General features: G+C 47.6%; 1 protein-coding gene and 1 pseudogene across 1 annotated transcript; both read left to right on the top strand.

The window, feature by feature from the left end:
* Nucleotides 1–5,992: 5,992 nt before the first annotated feature.
* On the top strand, nucleotides 5,993–12,994 carry MYCL (MYCL proto-oncogene, bHLH transcription factor). Its single transcript, XM_028513787.2, has 3 exons — nucleotides 5,993–6,558; nucleotides 6,917–7,421; nucleotides 10,523–12,994. The coding sequence occupies exons 1-3, from the start codon at nucleotides 6,478–6,480 to the stop codon at nucleotides 11,119–11,121; spliced, it is 1,185 nt and encodes a 394-aa protein (XP_028369588.1). The 5' UTR covers nucleotides 5,993–6,477; the 3' UTR covers nucleotides 11,122–12,994.
* Nucleotides 12,995–17,325: 4,331 nt separating this feature from the next.
* On the top strand, nucleotides 17,326–17,497 carry LOC114498379 (annotated as a pseudogene).
* The last annotated feature ends 1,604 nt before the right edge of the window (nucleotides 17,498–19,101 follow it).

The following is a 19,101-nucleotide window of genomic DNA, read 5'->3' as shown; positions in this document are numbered from 1 at the left end:
CTGAAATTCCATTAAAATGACAGTAAATGCATTAGGGAAAAAAATATAAACTCGCAAGGGAAGAGAATGACTGCTAAATGGATATGGGATTTCTTTTCGGAGTGATAAAATGTTCTGGAATTAGTTGTGGAAGCTATAAGAAAGAAAAGAAAAAAGAAAAGAAAGGAAAAGAAAAGAAAAACAGGAAGGAAGGCATAAATGGGAGGTTAGACCCCTACCAGTGCGTGGATGTGTAATAATATTCACACAGTTTGGTTAACCAGGAAAGCTCTCCTGAGCATCAGTATCCATTTTTTTTTTTTTTTACTGGAGTTTCGTTATGTAGGCATGATTGATTGAATTATTGCCCACTCAATTTCCAGTTCCCTTTCCTATCCCAGAAATCAGGCTGATATCACGTGGCTTAAAGCCTCAACCCTATAATCATATAATTGGCCCTTCTGGCTTGGCCAACCCGTATTCTAAATCATCTTAAATTATCTAAGCACCCACCAAGAGTACCTTCATTAGCATAAACCATTCTTTGGGAGCCTTGAATAGCAAAGACTGTCCTATCACTCAGGAAATTCCAAGGATTTTGAGGCTACCTCCTAGGGAAGGGAGAAGGTAATAGAAACACACACAGGGGCCAGTCAAATTCTTTTTTTAAAAAAAGATTTTATTTATTTAGCCCTGGCTGGCGTAGCTCAGTGGATTGAGCATGGGCTGCGAACCAAAGTGTCGCAGGTTCGATTCCCAGTCACAGTATATGTCTGGGTTGCAGGCTATGTCCCCCAGCAACCACACATTGATGTTTCTCTCTCTCTCTATCTCCCTCCCTTCCCTTCTCTAAAAATAAATAAAAGGTTTTAAAGGTTTTATTTATTTATTTTAGAGAGGGGAAGGGAAGGAGAAAGAGAAACATCAATGTATGGTTGCCTCCCACGTGCCCCCTACTGGGAACCTGGTCCCCCAACCCAGGCATGTGCCCTGAGCAGGAATTGAACCAATGATCTTTTGGTTTGCAAAACAATGTCTAATCCACTGAGCTGCACCAGTCAGAGTCGGTCAAATTCTTTATTTATACAATGGACCCATGCCAAAGCACATCATTGAAAAAATTCACAATACCAAGACAAAGAGCACATCCTAAAAGCTTCCAGAGAGAAACAGATCACGTACAAACTTTTACAGATTAAATGATATTAATCTTCACAATAGCAAGGCTGGTGACTATGAAACAGGAAAACAATACCTATAAAATTCTGGGGATAGCCCTGACTGGTGTGGCTCAGTGGATTGAGTGAACCTGTGAACCAAAGGGTCCCTGGTTTGATTCCCAATCAGGGCACATGCCTGGGTAGTGAGCCAGGTCCCAAGTAGGGGGAGTGCTAGAGGCAATGATGCATCATGTTTCTCTCCCTCTCTTTCTCCCTCCCATTCCCTCTAAAAATAAATTTTAAAATATACAAATAAATAAAATTCTGAGGACAAAGTATTTCTAATCTAGTACTTTATACCCAATCGAACCATCAACCAAAGGTGCAGGTATAATAGATACAACTTCAGAAATGTAAGGTCTCAAAAGTTTTACTTCTCAAGTACCTTTTCTCAGGCATCTGCTGGAGGATGTGCTTCACCAATGGGAGGAAGTAAATCAAGAAAGAAGAACTGAGCTCCAGAAAACAGGGGAGCTAACAGAAGAGGGAAACAAAGGGAATTTCCAGGATGATGGTGAAGGGAACTTGCAAAATGACAATTGTGGAGCAGGCCTAGAGATCACTAAGTTCAAATTGGAGCTGAAAGACAAAGGGCTCCAAGAAGGGATATTTCCAAGAAAAAAATGGAACCTGACATGTTGGACCATATGAAATGATCTTTGTAGCTCTAGTGGGAATGTGTAGGGCTAAATTCATACTATATACATAGAAATCTAAGCAGAAGAAAAAAATGAGACAATTTAACTCTGAATATATGTAGCCAAAATACTATAAATATTGAATATTTATTTTAAATTTGAACTATAATTCTATTAGAAGAATAAGAGAAGACCAAGTATGTGGGGTGAAAAGGGAAATATAAGCACTACATCTTCTCCTGTTTTAAAATGTCAGTGAGCCCTGGCTGGTGTAGCTCAGTGCATCGAGCACAGGCCTGCAAACCAAAGGGTCACTGGTCCGATTCCCAATCAGGGCACATTGCTGGGTTGCAGGCCAGGTCCCCAGTAGGGGGTGCACAAGAGGCAACCACACACTGGTGTTTCTCTCCCTCTCTTTCTCCCTCCCTCCCCCTCTGTCTAAAAATAAAGAAATAAAATCTTTTTTAAACCCTCCATTCTTCTCCCTTTTAAAAAATAAATTAAAATAAAATAAAATGCCAATAAGAATTTTTAAATCAGCAAAAAATTATCTGGGTCACTCAAAATATGGAAGTAAGGACTAGGGACAAAAACCAGCTAAAAGACTAGTTGCCTCTGGGGACTGGGAATCAAGGGTGGAGAAGCAGAGCAGAAGACTGCCTCTTTTATTTTTAACTTGTCATACATTTAGTTGCTTTTTAAAAAACTATGTTCATGTATTTATTTTTGATTAAAAATCTTTTTTAGGAAAAATGAAGAAAATTAAAAATTGCAGAAAAATTGAGTGTCCCTAGGGAAGCATTTGTTACTTTGGTGAATTCATCACCATCCTGGGTCCAGACATCTCCGCAGAAACCAGGGCTGTTAGGCCTAAGAGCAGCAGCATTTCTATGAGCAACCACACATTAACCAGGCTCATGAGACCGATATTTCAAGTCAAATACCAATTCATTAATTTATAAAGAGAAGCAAAGCTTTGAGGCAGACTGGATCTTCTTGTTTGCTGATGAGTGCATTCTCTCCCTGGGGTGAATCTACACAGGGAATAAGGTGGTTTTCAGCATGTTGCTTGGTGGTCCAGAGCACCAGGAAAGTGGGGGTTGAATTAGGAGGTTTCAAAGAATGATGCCTCCATTTCCCATGTTCCTGGACCAGCATCTTTGCCCCCAGGAAGTGCTAGGATGGACACTCTGGTGATTGCCTTGACGACTCTTCTTGATCTCTGTCCAGACCCCTCCTGACTGGCACTTCTTTTCTTTAGCTGCATTAATACCTTTATTCAGGTTATAGGCTAGACTGAGCCTAATTCTGCCTCCATCTCTAAAGTTGATACATCTATTTTATTATTTTATTTTATTTGCAAATGAGTTGGTTTAATACAAGGTGATACAGAATTCAGGATAGAACAAAGACTGAAGAACACACGTTGACAGGATTCTGGGCTGGGTTTATGCTGACCTCAGAGCCAAGGTTGAAATGGCAGAGTGAGAAGAACTAAAGCTATGAGCCATTGCATGATTATAATAATTACCTTTTTTTTTTACAGAAGTTTATTCTTAAATGTGCAACAGGCTCCAAGACAACACCACTCTAGCTATAGGTGGCAAGAGATGTTATGACAGGGAATCCAGGTTTTAAAGCAGGAATGGAGTTAAGGATTACCATTGTCCCAGGCATGGGAGCAGCTTCCTTTTGCCAGATTTCTTTTTTTAATAGCGTATTTTTAATGTACTTTTTCCATTACCAGTTATTCCCCTTATAACCTCTTCTACCTTCTTTTTTTTTAAGATTTTATTTATTTATTTTTTAGAGAGAGGGAAAGGGAAGGAGAGAGGGAGAGAAACATCAGTATGTGGTTGTCTCTCACATGCCCCCTGCTGGAGATCTGGCCTGCAACCCAGGCATGTGCCCTGACTGGGAATCAATCAAACTGGTGACACTTTGGTTCTCAGCCCATGCTCAATCCACTGAGCTACACCAGCCAGGGCATCTTTCTTCTTTGTTTAATAAGAGAAAGTTTATTTAGAAGGTCACAGAGGTAGAAGTGAGCCATAGGAAAAAATGGGCTTAGGAAACAAGTCACAGAGGCAAAAGAAGAGGTCCCTGGAGCTTAGGAGAGGGAAGGGTAAAGGTAACAGGCCAAGGGGGAGGGGGAGGGGTGGGCTTCATCAGATTTCTTCATTTCACCTGTGGCCAGGGGCCCCTTCCCCGCAGCTTTCACTTTTGGCTCCTCGAGTTTCTTCTGCTCCTGTTTTTGCTTCTGCTTGAACGCCTTATTTCCCTCCTCCACCTCCTTGGCATGCTTCTTGGGCTGCTTCAGGGGCTTCTTCTTCAGGGCCACCTTCACTGCGGTCCCTTCCCCAGATCCTGCCACCAGGATCTGATACATCTCCATTTTAAAGCATTAGAGGCTCATGTCCAGTGCAACACATTTACAAAGCACGCATGACATGCCAGACTCTGTTCTAAGCCCTGCAGTGACAGCAGTCAACAAGACTGACATTTGTCCCTGCCCTCACTGTGCTTACAGTCTGGTGAGGAAGACCAACATTAAGTAAAGTGCAAAGTGAAGGAACAGCCTAACTCTCACATGACAACTTAATTTACTTTATCCTATTTCTTAAGGTGGAGTCACCTCCTGGTTGCTTCCAGTTATCACCTACTACAACGAGAACCACGGTGGGGAGGAGCTGTTGAGTAAGGACTCTTGTCTAGATAGAGAAGGAAGACCCATTTTCCAAGCATAGATTCCCAACTTCCCATGGATTCTAAACCCAAAATCTTTCCAGTGAAGTAATTTTCTGCTTCAATTTATCTAGGGTTGGTTTCCGTCATTTGCCAACCAAAAGCTCTGGTACAGCAACCATTTCAGACATTTGTGGACCAGAAAACAAGTCACCGAAAGGCATTTCCAGTCCCTCTGCCTCAGGGCTGCAATCAGACCTGAAATCTTTCTGATCTGTGCCTTCTGTTCAGCACAAAGCAAGGCACACGGGCTGTCTCAGTAGAACCTGGTTGGCCGAGTCACTCAGTGAGTTCATAAATACCTGCCAGAAGCTGTTCTAGGTACTGAGGTTGCAAAGCTAGTAAGAACTGGTTGCTGTTTTCAAAGATGTCCCACAAGCACCTTAGACCCACCATCTAAAACTAAGGGGATCATCTATCTTGCCTTCTCCCAACCCATTTATCAGCTCACACCATGTCCCATGTTCCAACAACACTGAACTGCTTGCACTTCTCCTTTCCTTCTGCTTAGATGCCATCAGTGAATAGTTGGTGTTCTTGGAACACAGGGGTGAGAGGGAAAGAGACAGAGAGCAGGCATCAGGCTGCTGCTTGTTGACAGGGATGAGACCTTGAATGCCAGGTAAAGCATTCTAGATTAATTGGCAGCTATTCCAAGTTACTTTCCTTGGCCTAAATAGAATAACCTTGTAGTTTAGCTTTTCCCCTTTTACCGAAGATAGTCTACATGGAAGGTGACATAAGGGCTTATATGTCCATCATCTTGGCCCGAGGTGCAGCTGCAAGCAATGTTCCCATATTGCAGGTAAGCAGACAGAGGCCTCAAATGTCTCACCTCTACAGCTAGCAAGTAGCAAAGTAAGGGCTTGAACAAAGTTTCCAGACTCCAAATCCCCATTCTTTCCTCTACGGAGTGGGTTTTGTGTGTGGTGAGAGGGCGGGGCGAGCCTCATCCTTGGCCTGGCCCTAGGGGAAAATTCTCCCCACCTCCCGCACCAGGGGCTGTCTGTTTTCTGCTGGCCTCTCCTCCTGGCCTTAATTCCCTTTTCTAGATACTCTATCATCTTAAATCCTCACAACTCTGTGAGGTATTACCATCCCTTCGTTTTATAGATGAAATTGAGTTACAGAAAAGTGAAGTTTCAGGCTTCAAAGTCTGGAATTGTCACCCTCACTTCGCTGGGGTCCAGATTTGGAAGACCTAGCTAAAGACCCCCGTGAATGGGTGATGAAGCGGATGCTGGGGACCAGCCCCAGTTCAGTGATGAGGGCCGCCAGGTGGCGGTGGAGGTGTGACTGCTTCCCCACCTCATCACTCCCTTTCCTCCGCCCCCTCGCCCGCGGGCCAGACGCACCTGAACTAAGCTGGGCGAGGCCTGGGAAGTGAGTTCGCGGGGCTGGGCTGGGCCGGGCGGAACGGGGAGTAGCTCTTGTCCCCAGCCTAGAGTGGGCAAGGATCGCAGTTTTAGTTTGATCTGGGGGAGCCGCCCGGGTCTTAATAGAGAATCACGTCCCTACGAGACGACCGCCGGGCTGCATCAGCCTGCCGCCTGCCCTGCGCTCCCCAGTATGCAATTTATGGGGGAGCATAGGGACTAGAATAGAGAGGGAGAGCAACCAGAAGGATTGGGGTGGAAGCCACAGTCCCCACCTGTCGACCGCCAGGAGGCGGTGGGTAGGGGGAGTGGCTTGTCCCGTTGGGCCCGCCCCCGGGTCCCAGAGCCCAGGGCACGCGACGAGATATAAGGCTGCCGGGAAACAATGCGCCTGCATCTCGCGCTCCCGCGCCTATCCCGGTAGCGTCTGGGCCTCCGTGCACGAGCGAGGGAGGGAGGGAGAGAGGGAGCGCGACGGGGGCGCGCTCTTGAACGCGGGCCGCGCGCTCGGCGGCGCGCATGTGCTTGTGTGCGGACTGCCGGGCTGCCCAAAGCCGGCCCGGAGCGGCTCCGCTCCTGGTAGCGGGCGGCCGGAACGAGGTGAGACTAGGGACAGCCAGGGACGGGCACGGGTCTTAGGGCGCAGGCTGCAAGCTGCCTTCTGGGCACAGCGCGCCCCCGCCCGGCCCAGCGGGGCCCTGGGAGCTGCGCTCCGAGCGGCGCTGGCAAAGTTTGCTTTTGAACTCGCTCCCGGCAGCCTTGTCCGCGCGCTGTGAGCGGCTTCCCTGGGCACGCTGACCCAGAACCGGGCTCCCCAGGACGCGAGGGAAGGGCGTGGGTTCCAAGCTCAGAGGTTTGGAAGGGACGAGGGCCTTGCAGCCGGCAGTGCTGGGGGACCCGGGAACGCCTCCTCCCTGGGCCCTTACCCCAGTCAGCACGTCCCCCTTCCCTCTCGCAGGGAGCGGACATGGACTTCGACTCGTACCAGCACTATTTCTACGACTATGACTGCGGGGAGGATTTCTACCGCTCCACGGCGCCCAGCGAGGACATCTGGAAGAAATTCGAGCTGGTGCCGTCGCCCCCCACGTCGCCGCCCTGGGGCTCAGGTCCCGGCGTCGGGGACCCGGCCTCTGGAATTGGTCCCCCGGAGCCGTGGCCCGGAGGGGGCGCCGGGGATGAGGCAGAATCCCGGGGCCACTCAAAAGCTTGGGGCAGGAACTACGCTTCCATCATCCGCCGAGACTGCATGTGGAGCGGCTTCTCGGCCCGGGAACGGCTGGAGAGAGCGGTGAGCGACCGGCTCGCCACTGGTGCGCCCCGGGGGAACCCATCCAAGGTGTCCGCCGCCCCGGACTGCGCTCCCAGCCTCGAAGTCGGCAACGCGGTGCCCGCTGCCCCCTGTCCGCTGGGCGATCCCAAGACCCAGGCCTGCTCGGGGTCCGAGAGCTCTAGCGACTCGGGTAAGGACCGCTCCGGGCCAATCATCAGGGGGACACCCCATGGGTGGCCAAAACTCTGCCGCTGCCTGAGGTCAGGCACTGGGTCTTTGCCAGCCCTTCGGCTACCTCCCCCTTTCTCTGGCTGCAGTTGCCGGTGTAGCCCCCAGCGGTGTCTGTCTGGCACGTGGGTGTGTTAGTAAACAGTTTAAAGAAGTGGCGTGGGAGCCAGCGTTTCTCTGATGATGATTGGAACCCCAGGGGACAAGGGAGACGGGGTGAGAGGCTTTGCACTCAGAGAGGACAATACTAGGATTGCACTGCATGGAATTTCTGTCCTCTGGAGGCTGGAAGGGTCCCTTAAGGGTCACTCCAGGCTTGAAGTTTTTCTGTGGCTGCCTCTTCCTGGGAAACTCACACTCCCCTAGAGAGAGAAGTTGAGGAGCTTTTTGTGCAAAGTCAGAGCCTTCATCCTTTTAAAAACCTAGTCCCCTGTGCTTTACTTTAAGAATCTCGCCCACCCCTTACCATTTGTGCATCAGCACCATTACCCATGAGACAGGCAGGGGAGGAATGAACTCTCCCCAGCAACAGATGGAAGAACTGAGGCTTAGAAGTAGGAAATCAGTAGAAGTGAGCCCCAGTTTCCTGCCATCTAGCCAGCCTCTTTTCCCTTCCTTCATGGCAACCAGACACTTCTTCCTTGATATGCAGAGGAAGTAGTAGTTTATCTGAGAAGGGCTACACCTTGACTTGTTGCTTTGGCCTGAGGTGGAAAGGTGACCCTTTAATTCCGTCCCAATCCATCTGAGACCATCAGCTGCCTCCTCGCATTCAAAAAATGTTCACGGGTCCCTACTTTGTGCCAAACTCTTGGCTAGATGCTGGGGTCAAGGGTAAGCAGCTCCAGGCCCTTTCCCCCATCCCTGAATGCAAGTGTAAACCTCACTGAGGACAAACCAGCATCTTGTGCCGCCAGACTACAGTGTAGTCAGCCCAACCTGGTCTCTGCAGAGTGGCAGCGGACAGGATGTTTTTACAGGGTGCGGACTGAGGCTAGCATCAGGCAAATCAGGACAGAGAAAACTCACTGTCACTTTTACAAATAACTTTTATGTGACCATTTGGAGGGAACTGGGGAATGGGATATGGAAGTCATTGTACATATGAAGGGAAAAGTAAGGATAACAAGAACAATTAAAAGTCCTTTTTTTTTTCAGTCCACTGTGTTTAAGGTCATTTGTAACTTGCTTGCTTTCTACATTAAGCTTGTGTTTGTTTAATGACTGGAATGGGAATTTTGAGATCAAGAAACCAATACCAGGTCCGGCACAAATAATGCCCCCCTTTTTATTACAAAATCATAAGCATGTAATTCTGTCACATAACAATATCACACTCAAGCACACCATGTGACATTTTAGGTGAAATGTTCAAATTAAAACGATAAATTATTACACCCATATTATTACTCTAGCAACCATACTCAAGCAGGCCTTACTTCTGCCAGACCCTGTATTTCTACATAGGCTGATGGAGTGGCAGAGTGGGAAGAATGCCGTTTTGAGAGTTTGGAGATCTTAGTTTGAGATCCAGAATGTTACAAAGGTGATGTGTGGCCTTGGCTGATCTAGCTCTGCTTCTCCCTCGGCACACGAAGCTGTTGGCCTCTTGTCCAGCGGAGGGCATTTCCTCTTCTGGGTAGAGTTAGACATCACTCTCTGGAGAGGAGAATGGTGGTCTTTATGTCATCTTTAAGCAGAGCCTTCCCAGCCACCAGGTTTGAGATATTTAAAGATCTGAGATGTGGGGGAGCCTCCTGAATCACTTTCTGACCTGCCCTTTAACCTGAACCTGTTTGCAAGCTCCTGGTTCATAGGCCACATGGACTAGAACAAAATGCAACAGATTGCAAACAATGAGGGGGGTGGAGAGAATGACTGATGGCAAGGCTCAGCCAATAGGGGGTAGGGGCTGGGTAAAACAGCATTCCAAACACATCCTAGTCAGCCAATCACGGGCCTTGGGGCCAGGAGGGCTGAATGGTCAGGTTTTATTAATGGAGAAATAATGCGATTGTCCACACACAATGGAAGCCTTCCTGACAAAGGGGCTCAAGCGTCCTGATATGCAAAAGAGACAGAGAACTGAGCTCCTCTGTTGTCAGGGTGAAATGCATTAAGGTGGTCTTCTGTGTGGGGGGCTGAAAACGTGTGGAGTAGGAAGGTTTTCTTCCCCATTCCCAGATGGGGTGACCCAAGAGACCTTCAAGCCAGGGAATGATGGGGGCATGTCCAGTATTTCCAGGCCCCTGGCTTTTCAGCCCTTGTATAGGGGCCATTCTTCTGCCCAGTTCCTGCCCCTGGCACAGGTAGCTGTCGCTTATACCTTTGTGAAGTTCCTGCTGCTTTTGCTGACGTGCAGTTACAAATCCAGCCCTGTTCTGGTCCAGGGAAGGGGGTGGGGCTGGCATCCTGCAAATGATGGATGACTTTAGAAACCCATTGAACCCAGGAGCAAAATGCCCCTAAGGGAAACCTTTCCCTCCCCTCTGTGGGTGAGGAGGGATGTGTTGTAGCCCTCCCTTCTCTGAATCTTCCCTTGAAAGGGATAGTGGAATAGAGAGGTGGGGGAATAATAGGATTTATAACTTGTGAAAAGTAACAATTCCCCAAGTGCAGGCTGTGTTGGGCAGGAACAAAGGGCAACTCTGCCCACAGACCCCTCATTTACAATTCTGATGGGGCATGAAAGAGCCCGACTGGGGAAGATCTTTATAGCTAAACTTTGTCCCAGGCTGATAGCTCTTTCTCTCCATCCTCTGGTGGGGGAGGGGAGAGCCTATGCAGACCGGGGGCTGTTGGCTTGGGTCTGCCTTTTGTTCTTATCTAAGCCTTGCTGTACAAAAGGAAATTGGAGAATATTTTCCTTCTCCCTTATTTACCCTCCTTTATTCATCCTGCCCTTACCCAATTACAAATGAATCAGCTGTCTTTCCCCTCACTTCAATTTGTTTATATCTAAATTGGGAAAATGTCACCTCCTTTCCCAAGGCCCAGCATAAGGTCCTTGTATGTGTTTCTCATGGGGTGTGTTTTTTTCTCTTGATCTCTCCTGTTGGACAGAGGGTGAAGAAATTGATGTTGTGACAGTGGAGAAGAGACAGTCGCTGGGCGTACGGAAGCCGGTCACCATCACGGTGCGAGCAGACCCATTGGACCCCTGCATGAAACACTTCCACATCTCCATCCATCAGCAACAGCACAACTATGCCGCCCGTTTCCCTCCAGAAAGCTGCTCCCAAGGTGGGGCTTCAGAGAGAGGTCCCCAAGAAGAGGCTCTGGAGAGAGATGCTCCAGAGGAAAAGGAAGATGAGGTACATGAAGAAGTTGTGAGCCCCCTGCCAATGGAAAGTGAGGCTCCCCAGTCCTGCCACCCCAGACCCGTCAGTTCTGACACTGAGGATGTGACCAAGAGGAAGAACCACAACTTCCTGGAGCGCAAAAGGCGAAATGACCTCCGTTCGAGGTTCTTGGCCCTGAGGGACCAGGTTCCCACCCTGGCCAGCTGCTCCAAGGCCCCCAAAGTGGTGATCCTGAGCAAGGCCTTGGAATACTTGCAAGCCCTGGTGGGGGCTGAAAAGAGGATGGCTACAGAGAAAAGGCAGCTCCGATGCCGGCAGCAGCAACTGCAGAAAAGAATTGCTTTCCTCAGTGGCTACTAACTGACCAAAAAGCCTCACTGCTCTGTCTTACAAAAACCCAAGTTTATTTCTTAACCTTTTCTCCCCCCGCTTAGTAATTTGCACATTTTGGTTACGGTGGGACAGTCTGGACAGTAGATCCCAGGATGCTTTGCAGCTGGTGCACACAATAAGGGCTTGCATTCTTGGAAACCTGGAACCCCAGCTCTCCCTCTTCCCTGACTCACGGGAGGGAACACTGCGTCTTCTGTGGCGCCTTCGGATTCTCGGGCAGGCAGCTGACTGAGGAGCCCCGGGGTCAGCCTCGCTTACCAGCTCTGGAGAAAAGCCTGACAGATGCTATGCAACAGGTGGTGAACGTGGTTGGGGCCTCCAGCCTGCATGAAACCTCACACTCCGGATGCAAGTTAGGCTGGGAAAGGATGCTCCCGCTGCCGTCTCTGGGGTGATGCTAGGACAGCTGGGCCTGGACACGCTCCCCGAGGCTCCTTTTTCCAGGAGACACATGAGCTGTCTTGGGTGAAGACAAGCTTGCAGACTTGATCAACGTGGACCGTTACCTCACTGTCAGACACTTTACAGTACCTGAGGAGTTGTAAACCTTTATATATACACATATATATTACAATGTTAGATGACCGCCCTGTTCCCCCTCTCAGTGCTGCAAACTTGACAACATTTAAAGAGCTCGGCCTCCAGGTTCTTTGTCTCATAGCCCCTTGAGCCTCGTCCTCTGAAGGAGAGACCATTCTGTCCTCATAAGGGACTTTTTTGTTTCCACAGGTCAGAAATATTTCCCTAAGACACAGGGAAATGAGCCCCTAGCCTGGAGATAGCTTGGAGTCCTGGCAGTGAACTTGTTCCCTAGCCAGGTGTCTTCCATCTTGGAATCTTCACAAGGCAGACGTCAGGCACCTCAGGGGTGAGACCTGTACCACTTCCTAGTCTCCAGCTGCCTCTCATCTCAATCCCTGACTGATAAGTTTGAAGTTCTACTAGAGATATGCAAACCCGTCCTTTTCATGCAAATCCAAGGAGCTTGTTGTCTCTGCAGCCACCCTTGGGCCTCCTACCAGCCTGGCATGAATCCCTTTCCTAGAATCTGAGACTTACTGAAGTTCTTACTGGGAGAGCTGCTGGGACTCATCCAGCACTCCAGAAGGCGGCCTAGCTTCCTGGTGGGAGCTCTGCTTAGTGGACCATGTTGGATTTTGTCCCAGCTGGACTTGGCACCTCCAAGTGGATTCCAGGTGCAGCCTCCAGTCTGTGAAAGGCACCCAACCCTACAGTGTCTTGTGGGCAACTTCAAGAGTCCTTAAGCCTAGTGTGGAAGAAGGACCAGCTCCCTCCAGAACTCTCCCCAGGACAGCAGGTGTCTGCTGGTTGTAGGTTGGAAAGTGGGGCAGGGAAGGATGGTAGAAGGCTGTATGTGGCTCTGGAAAACCACCTGCTACTTCCGAACCTATTATGCACGATGGCATGTTTCTGAGGTTGCTTCCTCATGTCAGAGAACCCCAGTGGAAGTTTGGGGAAAGCCTCTGTACCTGTTGGAGCATGGTGTTTGGAGCCAGCTGACTTCTGGAACCGTCTTTGGAGAGCGGGTGGGAAGCAGGTTTCTGATGTCTCACCTGAACAGCTTGTCTTTTACAAGCTGCTGTTGGGTATTATGCTGGGAGCAGTCTTTTTTTTTTTATACTGTATTTTTGTATGCCTTTTGCAAAGTGGTGGTGTTTTTCTACAAGAAAAAAAATGCCTCGGGCAATTCTGTTGCAAGAGTCTGATTTATTTTCATCGGCAAGTTTACCTGAAGTTTTCTATTTAGTTGTGATTATCGATCCCCTGATTTTAAAATGTTGCCTTCTGGGACATCTTCTAATAAAAGATTTCTCCAACACGTCAGAGTTGGGGCAGCTGGTGCCAGATGAGTCTGCCAGAACCCAGGAAGACGATTCCAGGGCGGCCAGCAGGGAGCCAGTGGGTTGCATGTCTCTAACCATGTTGCTAACCTGGTCATTCCACTTCGGGTTCCTGAAATGCCGTTTCAGACATGTCTAAACAATGTAGGCTCGGCACTTGGTAAACATAAAATTTGCTTGGGAATTGCGAAGATGCTGAATTTGTACTTTAGAAGGCTTGAAATCCTGGTTCCACCACTTACTTATTCTGTGCCTTTATCTTTCTGAGTCCTAGTTTCCTTATCTGTAAGATGGGAATAAATGCCCCTTCACAGGGATTTGGCAGGTGTTAAATGAAGTAGAGGATAAACCACTTTTGAAACTATAAAGCCTTATATTCTTTAGGGTGGGACTCTTTGTACACCAGTGGTATGATGGCCCTGGTCAGGATATCTTTTTAAAAATTCACAGTGAATTTGTGATATAATGTGATTTTTTCTTCTTCCCTGGATTTTAATGAGAAAAAATCAAGGCTCCTTTTCCCTCCCGTAGTTCTCATAAACTTGCTATAAATGCAAGAGGAGAGAAATTAGTAATAGCTCTTCCTGATAGAGTACTGCCTGTGTCTGAGCTCACTTCTCCATATTATGCCACACCGATCACATGCCAAGGCTGCAGAAGAGGGAACTGTGACACAGCTAGTAAGTGAACGAGTTGGGATTTGAAACCAGCCCCGCCTATTCCACAGACAAAAGTCTCAAACGCTGTGTAGTGATGATGGACTTGTTTTGTTAGCATGAGGTGTGTGGAGGAGGTAAATATGAATTCCATCGCTTAACTGCTTTTTGGGACTCTCTTCATGAGGTCATTGTGCTTGCCACTTAGTGGGATGAAGTGAAGCAAATGCTCCATGACCAGCCAGCCCCTCTGCCCCTTTGTGGGCTGAGAGGGTTAGTCTTGCCCCAGAGGGGCCCCTTCTGGGACTGGAAAGAGAACAGGTGCTGTGCAGAAAGGCCGTGAGCATCAAGGTGGGAGAAGGCCACTTTGCCTCAGCTGCTCCCACCTTAAAGGTGAAACCTGGGTTGGTGTTGCCTTCCTGTACTCCTACGGACCCTGAGTGGAGTCAAAAAGCTGCTATAAAGTCCTCACATTTACCTAGTGCCCCTTATCACAACCTGGTAAGTAAGCAATATCTGCCACATGGTACTGGAGCCCAGAGGGGTTTCTTGGTCAGGGTCACATAACAAAATCAGAACCCTAAACCCAGTCTCCTGTCAGGTACACTTTACACTGCACCCTCACAACCCATACATCATCACCAAACCCAATCCATAAATAGCTGTTTGATAAAAATATCTTGGATTACTGGGTCTCTCTCTTTAAAAGTGATTTTAGAGAATGAGAAATATTGATATTTTTATTTTTGTTTTTTCCCTGGCTGGTGTGGCTCAGTATATTGAGCATTGGCGTGCAAACCAAAAGGTCTCCAGTTCAATTCCCAGTCAGGGCACATGTCTGGTTTATGGGCCAGGTTCTCAGTTGGGGGTCTGTAAGAGGCAACTGACATGTTTCTCTCCCTCTCTAAAAACAAACAAATATAATTTTTAAACATTTTATTTATTTACTTTTTTTTAAAAGATTTTATTTATTTACCTTTAAGGAGGGAAGGAAGAGGGAGAGAGAGAGAGAGAAACATCAATGTGCGGTTGCTGGGGGTTATAGCCTGCAACCCAGGAATGTACCCTGGCTGGGAATCGAACCTGGGACACTTTGGTTCCCAGCCCGCGCTCAATCCACTGAGCTATGCCAGCCAGGGCTATCAAATATAATTTTTAAAAATTTATTTAATTTTAGACATTGGGGAAAAGGGGAAGAAAGAGAGGGAGAGAAACATCAATGTGTGGTTGCCTCTCATGCACCCCCTACTAGGGACCTGGCCCACAACCTAGGCATGTGCCCTGACTTGGGAATTGAACCAGAGACCCATTGGTTCGCAGGTTGGCGCTCAGTCCACTGAGCCACATCAGCCAGGGCTAAATACAATCTAAAAAAAAATTTAGTTACAGTCAACTGTTCACATCCTTTTTATTGATTGGTTGTGTTTTGAGAGTACATTTATTAAAGCTGGGGCCAGTGAAACAAAGGAAGGGCTTGAGGTGGAAGAAGCAGCAGGACAGAGCCCAGGCAGGGCTGCTTTGGCTCCAGAAACATTACAGGGAAGAAGGGAGCCAAAGTGGGCTGCTCCCTGAAAAGTCAGTAAAGGGGGCCTCGGAAACAGGTTCGGGGGGTGGTGGGGAGCCTGGGATGAGCTGCTGCCACCTGTTGCTGCCCTAGTTGCAAGTCTTATGGGGACCCTTAAGAGTTCAGGTGAAAAAAGATGCACACCTAGGAGAGAAGAAAGGCGCAGGCACGCTCCAGAGAGCATGCTCCCATCTTTTGAGGACATTCATCAAGAGACTAATTTGTAGGACTTCTCTCCCTTTACTAAACCTTGAGAGAATTCCTGGGTCCTCAATAAGATAGTAGAGACTCAGATACAGGCATAACGCTAGTGGTTTCACATATCTTCATCCTCACAACAAACGAGAACAGAATAGTGTCGCCCTTTTCACAGATAAGCAAAACGAAGAAGCACAGAGCCGTTCACCGGTAAGTCATTATCTCTGAGTCCACACAGCTGTAGCACCAGCCACCCAACTCTAAACTTCTTCAGCTCCTTGGAGTCCTACTCTGCTGAGAAAGGAGTGGGAATAAAGCCATCTCCTGGTGGGGAAAAGAGGGTGTTTCTGGAATGTGAAGTATTTTAATCTCCTTCCTAGCTTATTCCTACAGACTCCTACCTCTATCTTTGTCCAGAAATAGTCAGGACTTTATTCCTGGATTTCACAGAATACACACCCAACTCAGTGATGTGGACAGAGTAATGCTCAGCCGAGAAGCCGCTCTAGGTGTAGAAAAGAAAGGTCATCATCACGTTAAACAATAAAAGGTTAACGCATATGCTTAACTCCTGCCCCTATTGGCAGCTATTTTAGGGGGAAGGAGACAGGTTGAATGATCTTAGACATGCTGAATTTGTCTTACGTGCTCCTCGGGTCAGGACATTGCAGAATATTCACTTTGGAAAGAGAAGGGGGATGGGGATGGCTTTGTGGATTTGGAAGGTGATAGGAGAGAGAGAGAGTGCAGAGAGAGGTTCCCTTCCAAGAGTAAGATAACCAGTTGGACAACGTTGAGGACTGGGTGAGTGGGGAGGGATGAAGGGGAGGTATCTAAATGTGTCAGCTGAAGTTCCGTTGGGGTGTGGAGGTTTCTACTTTAAGCCCAGTGGGCAGCTCTTGTTAATGTCTTTATTTAGAACTGCTGCCAAAGGAATCAACTGTATTAATGTTACCATTCTTTTGTCTGGGAAGTGTAAATATGTTCTTAAAGTCTCTATCATGTGAATTACTAAAAACCACAAGACTCAGTGCCAAGGGTCCAGTAGGTGCCCAGGAAGTGACGGACCACATTCACACTTCAGGGAAGCAGTATGGTTAAGTGGTCTCTCACACCCAACAGACCTCAGTCCTAAATCTGGCTCTGCATTTTCCAGCTGCGTGGCCATGGGAAAATTATTAACCTCTCCTAGCCCTAGTATCTGTAAAACAGGTATAAACAATAGCACCTGCTTCACTGGATTGCTGTGAGCAATAGGAAGTCTTAGTAAACAATTAGAGGTTTTTTGTAGTGAGTTTAGACTATTGCTGGCCACACAGTAAGCATTCCATGGGCATGTTAGCTATTATGTTCTTTTCCCAATTATTTTTATTATAGCAAAATACACATAACAAATTTACCATCTTAACCATTTTTAAGTATCCACTTCAGTGGTATTAAATCATTCATAATGTTATACAACCATTATGTCCAGTACTATGCATCTCGGTAACTCTTCATCATGGAAAACTAAAACTCTATCCCTCTTAAATACCTCCCTGCTCTCCCCTTCCCCCAGCTCCTGGCAGCCACCATTCTCCTGTCTTTCTGGGTTTTTATTTGTCTCTCTGATTTTGACTAAGTAGCTCATGCAAGTGGAATCACACACTGTCTTTTTGTGGCTGGATTACTTCACTTAGCATAATATCCTCAAGGTCATCCATGTTGTAGCATATGTCAGAATTTCCTTTTTGAAGGCTGAATAATATTCCATTGTAGGCATATACCACACCTCATTTTGCTTATCTATATATCTCTTAGTGAACATTCGAATGGGTTCTCCATCTTAGCTATTGTGAATAATGCTGCTGTGAACATGGATATACGAATATCTTTTTGAAACCCTGCTTGCATCGCTTCTTGAATTTTGGCTAAGAGTGAGTGTAATATCTGTTCTTATCAGTTTAATATCTGAAATGTCCTCTAACTAAGGACTGTGTATTAAATGGATTTGTGGAGCTGGGAGATGGAATAGAACCTTGCTCCGTCCAAGAAAAAAAAAAGAAGCCCCGTTTTCAGTTGTTTTGAGTGTATACCCAGTCGTGAAACTGCTGAGTCATATGGTAATTCCATTGTTAATTTTTTGAGGAAGCTCCATGTGGTTTTCCACAGCAGCTCTACCACCTTACATTTCCACCAACAATGCACAAGGATTCCGATTTGTCCACGTCCTCCCCAACACTTATTATTTCTTTTATTGTAGCCATCCTAATGGGTGTGAGGTAGTAACTCATTGCAGTTTTGATTTGTATTTACCTCATGATTAGTGATGATGAGCATCTTTTCATGTGCTTATTGGCTCTTTGTATTTCTTCTTTGGAGAAATGGCCATTCAAGTTCTTTGCCCATTTTTGAATTGGATTTATTATTATCATTATTAGTTTTAGGAGTTGTCTATATATTCTGGATGCATTGGCAGCAAAGTGGCACCAGGTGTTACACCGGTGGAGTCAGACTACACCTTGGTTCAGCATCCTCAGTTCTTGAGTTCTGGCTAAGAAAGATTTCAGAGCCAAGACTCAACGTGTAAGAAAAAGTTTATTCAGAAAGTCACAGAGACAGAAGAAGTGAGCTGTAGGAGAAATGGGCTCAGGGAACAAGTTACAGAGGCAAACCGAGGGCCCCTGGAGCTTAGGAGAGAGAGAAAGGCAAGGGTTCCGAGCCTGCGGGGGGTTGGGGGGGGTTACTGGAAAGAGCAGTGGGAGTGCTCCACAGAGAGAGTCTCACCGGGTCCTCCAGCCTGAGGGTACAGTGGTACCTCGGTACTTCACCTTAATTCGTTCTGGAACTATGAAGAGCGCTGAAATCGAGGAGTACCGAACAATGAAGGATCTCCTCTTGTGGGTGGCGTGACTCAAACAAGTTTTAGCAAGTGCGACGAGTCCCGAGCAAGCACCGAGTGCTGAAACAGATTGTTGTCAAACTGTTACAGGAACAGGGTTTGACGTTCTGAAGCTGATGAGCACGGAGGTATAACTAGCTATCTGGAGGTCCCAGGGGAGGATCCCAATAGAATATGCAGCAGCTTCCCAGGTGTGTCCTTTTGGGGTCCTTGTCTCTACCGACTGGCCAGTGCCAGGCAGGGAGTGATTGATTAGTCAATGCAGCTGGTCTGGATGTCAGCCATGCTGTTGCTTGTCTGGTTTTGCTGTTTTTCTGGGCCTGGAGCTGAAACACAACTGAGGCCTTGATGCATTTGATGTGGGTCAGAACCTCATTGTCCCGGGGGCTGAATGCTTGTGAACTATTCTCCAGCCCCCTTGTATTGTTCCCCCTCCAAGAGGGTTGAGCCTGCATGACTAGCGGCATTGCTAGGGCAGGAAAGGTCAGGGGAGGGTCTGAAATGCATGACCATTGATATGAAAGGTCAGGGGGGTCTGTACCTCCTTACCAGTGAAATGCTAGGGGAGGAAAGGTTACCAGGGGGGTGAGGTCCTTGTTTTCCCAGTTTTGCCTGGTGCTAGGTGCCCTCAGTGCTTTCTGCCCAGGTGATTTTCTGTACCTGGCCCACCATCCTTGTTCTGCTCCTGTCTAACTGCCTACCACCGGTGTTAATCCCTTATCAGAGATATAATTTGCAAGTATTTTCTCCCCAAATGATTAATGTTATTTAAACCATTGAACCAGC

Source organism: Phyllostomus discolor, chromosome 5, assembly GCF_004126475.2.
Source record: "Phyllostomus discolor isolate MPI-MPIP mPhyDis1 chromosome 5, mPhyDis1.pri.v3, whole genome shotgun sequence".
Taxonomy (NCBI): Eukaryota; Metazoa; Chordata; class Mammalia; order Chiroptera; family Phyllostomidae; genus Phyllostomus; species Phyllostomus discolor.
Note: the sequence above shows the minus strand (reverse complement) of the source record. Positions and strands in the feature narration are given on the sequence as shown.

What these genes read in the sequence shown, in the direction of transcription:
- MYCL (XM_028513787.2), top strand. Translation starts at nt 6,478, where the DNA reads ATGTGCTTGTGTGCGGACTGCCGGGCTGCCCAAAGCCGGCCCGGAGCG. An exon ending in TAGCGGGCGGCCGGAACGAG is followed by an intron (nt 6,559 to 6,916) that starts GTGAGACTAGGG and finishes TCCCTCTCGCAG; the next exon opens with GGAGCGGACATGGACTTCGA. An exon ending in CGAGAGCTCTAGCGACTCGG is followed by an intron (nt 7,422 to 10,522) that starts GTAAGGACCGCT and finishes CCTGTTGGACAG; the next exon opens with AGGGTGAAGAAATTGATGTT.